The sequence below is a fragment of the Halyomorpha halys genome, unplaced genomic scaffold (genome assembly GCF_000696795.3).
Source record: "Halyomorpha halys isolate HHAL.00 unplaced genomic scaffold, Hhal_1.1 Scaffold7167.1, whole genome shotgun sequence".
Taxonomy (NCBI): domain Eukaryota; kingdom Metazoa; phylum Arthropoda; class Insecta; order Hemiptera; family Pentatomidae; genus Halyomorpha; species Halyomorpha halys.
In genome coordinates, this window is record NW_027105602.1 from 893 (window position 1) to 4,727 (window position 3,835).

The 3,835-nt window shown below is 26.2% G+C and overlaps 1 protein-coding gene across 1 annotated transcript; it reads left to right on the forward strand.

Moving 5' to 3' along the window:
• Nucleotides 1-450: 450 nt before the first annotated feature.
• Nucleotides 451-3,835, forward strand: LOC106692013 (scavenger receptor class B member 1; the record flags this gene model as incomplete). Its single annotated transcript, XM_014437919.2, is given in 1 exon segment — nt 451-3,835. A coding segment is annotated over 1 exon segment (219 nt), but the record flags the coding sequence as incomplete, so codon positions are not given.

Genomic DNA, 3,835 nt, shown 5'->3' on the forward strand with positions numbered 1-3,835 from the left:
GTTTTTATTTATTCTCAGATCTAAAATATAGCTTTGAAGATGACAAGGTTTAAATGAAAAGATTAAATATTAAATAAATATGAGAATTTTATTTTAAATTATATATAACATTATTGACTCTTATCTCAGGGTGGGTTTTTCCAGATAATCAGAACACAATGACACTTAACTAAATTAATAGCTACTTTTACAAATATAATTAAATCCAAGGTAGAGCAAACTAACCAGTTATATATGCTTCTTTGATGACTGATTGTTCTTGATGTTTTCTTTCTCAAAATTCACCTCTGACAGTAAAAAAAGGATTCAGGACTACCTGCTTCCCGGAGACGTCCTCTTTTTATTCATAGTTTTTCTAAGAAAACCTCTTAAGACAAACAGCAACAATATTTCTTATTGTAGTATTACATTACAAAAGATTTATTTACAAAAAATGATTTATACTTACAGAAACAAGAGGGTCTACCTTCATACATCACACATCTCATGTACATAGTGGTCGTTATCCTACCAGCAAGTCAGTTCTACATAAGTCTAGGCTTGATCGCTCTGTCATTTTTAATATTTTCTTATATTTCATCAAAAATATTCAACATATGCTTGATAAGTAAAAAAGGTTTTTATAAATCAATGAATGTAGTTGTGATAAAATCAAAACCTACATTATGAAGCTAGTATGATCTACTGGTAATTCAACTGTAAATACTGCTCGAAGATTGAAATGTGAAATAAATACTATTTCCAGAACATGACACTTGGGTCCTTTCTCATGGTGATATAAGAAATTAGAAAAGGAATCTCAATTGTGGTTCAATATTTCAAAATAAATTTAAGGAAAATAATGTGGTAATTTAACACTAGATTTATAAACAAGTTGTATAAATGTTTTTTGTTTTTTTTATCTGAAAGCCATCATATTGATGAATACTTGAATTTAAATTAAAAACAAATCTAAGAAATATTTGAATTAGGGCTTTAATTTAAATTTTGAATCTAAATCCAAGTGTTATCATTTAGAATATGAATATAGAAATTAGAACAAAGAATGATATATATTAATTCTTTATATTAACAAGTGTTACAAACCTAGTGTTAAAAAATACTTTTCAGATAAAGGAATGTATAAATAAATCAAATGCTGTAAAGAAAAAGGGCTACTGAATTTAATTTTGGTACTTGTGAAGAATTTTTAGGATAATCAGCAATACTGATGGTCGTCATGTGAAATAGTGATGTTACGTTATTTTCTTATTCTCTATGTTGTACTGATTTATGAGTTCATGCAATTACTAATACATATTTAATAAAAAAAAAAAATTGATTTTCAAAAACGAACTTAACATAATAAACTGATTCATATTTTAGCAAAATTAAAACTGGACCTAAACTGAAAAGATCTGTTGGCAGTTTTTTTCATCTCTTGAGCGAGCGTAGCAAATAGGAGTAATAATTTTGTGTAAATAAAAAAATATATTACCGCCATATATGTCACACAGGTTATACCTGTCAACTTTCAATCGTTCAAAAGATATATTAACTCTGAATGGATCCATTTCGGTGGAGGTCTTTAGACCTAAATCAGATTATTCTGAAATTTTTGAATTATTTCATAATTTTTTCTGTAGAAGGCAATACTCATAAAATAAAAACTCATGAGAATTATCACAATTATGAACAAAAATAAGTTCAGAAATGAGAAATAACAAATTAAAAAAAAAAAAAAATGTATCAGTTTTAAGAAGAAAATAAAACAAGAAACCAACTGAAAAGTGATAAGGAAGTGGTTTTCATTATGGCTACCTGGAGCGCTGATTATAGTCAGAATTCTTCATAAGTATCTTAATTTTTTTTTTTTTGTAAGAAAGGAATATTGTTCATCTCACAAATAGAAGTATAACCTACAAAAATTATTTTTTGTATTATATAAATTTTAAATATAAACTATTGAAAGTACAAGATAGGAACAATTTAATGTATGAGATTGGACCTGACTTAGTGTTATCAACTTTGAGATTTAAACTTTATAAACTTTAATAATAAGTTCCTTAGTTTTAAAAAAAGGAAAAAAAATTGTGTGGTTTTGTAAATAGATGTTTTGTATTTCTAAATTTATTTTAGTTGTTAAGAATTAGTGACTGTGATTATTAGGTTATTGGTTATTCTTGATATTAACATGCCAAAATATCTAGATTAGAAATAAAAAGATCAAAGACTTAGAACTCATTAGAATAGAAGGAAATAATTTTCATAGAGATTATTTTCCAAATAGAAACTGAATTAAAAATAAAATGTTAACATATTGAGATATTAAAACATAATGCCATTTTAGAATATAAGAATAAACTATATGGAAAGACAAAATTGTGCAGGTTCTATAATTAAAGATATGTCTAGTATTTACATCAATATATTGATTGGAATCAGATACACCTCAAAACTTAACATTCATTGAATTTTAGAAAGACAGTAATATAACAAGAGTATCAAATCATTCCTAGTTCCACTATTTTGATCTGAAAAGCATTTCAAAAATCTGCAAACTTTTTATGATTATATTTTGGAACAAAGTGATGGCAGTTAAAGCCAAAATGTTGAAAACAATTATTTATTTAAACTTGTCAAACTCGATAAAGAGAAGCTATATTTTTACAGTTTCCTTTTATCAGTATTTCTTTAATATCGATAAAGAATAAAGAATAAATTAAGAATGCATTTTCCAAATTCGCCAATGACTCAGAGAAAACCCACATATGCAGCCTTAGTCCACACTGATGACTTTCGCCAAACGCAAATAATTGCTCAAGGAGCTCAAAAGATTAATCATACTGTATTTGGGAAACATGACTAAAGAATTTTAAGTCTTGCTTAAGCAAACAAACTTTTTAAGCTTAACATTTTCTGCTCTAGGTACGTGGGCTCCAGAAACACAGGTTCTTAGCATTGGAATATTATTGTATAATTAGCTATAGTTAATTTTCCTGAAACCTGAAGATAAGATTAAAACAAACCTCTAAATGTGATAGTTTTTTATATAGATAAATAAATAAATATAAATGGGAGTGAATGAATAGGTAAAATCAACTATATAATACATCATTTTAAGGCTAAATGACCAAAACATAGTTGTACCCCTTCTTCGAGAATGTAGAATTTAATAAATATGATCATAGATCACCATTGAGTTGAAAGGAAATAGAAAATAAAGATCAGTGGAGGAGGAGGAGGGAAGATCGGAGGGCATCCCATTAATTAAAAGAGCTAGTAATTTATTATACTTTTTGACTCTCTTTTGTTTTTCTGATTTTGTTATAATATTTGTCGACAATTCCTTACTAAATTCTACTATCATTAGTGCAGTCAAAAATGATTTGATACTCTAGTGTTACTTTCCAAAGAGATTAATATTTCATAACAGTAAATAATTTAAGCACTCATGTTCTTTTTATTTTAAAAATAATTACTCAGTCAATTTGTAATTGAATCATAAACTATATTACATTACAAATATATTTTTTGCTCAATTAATTGTAATATTAGTGGATTTGAAAGTAAATGTCTTCCAAATGTAACAATCATTAAATAATTTCATAACTGTTTTTATAGTAGATATTAAATTTTGGTTATTATTTTTGTACAAATTACTGAAGTATAATGTAATGAAATTAGTTTAGAACTAAGGCAGAATGCGTTTGTAAAATAAATGTAAATGTGCATTAGATGTATTCTAATAATGTAAAATACAGTTGGCTTATTAATATGTGTGTTGAAACAGCTTTGTGGTTTAGAATAAAATGGTAAAATCAGAAGTTTGAATTATCATTCAAAATGTGATATA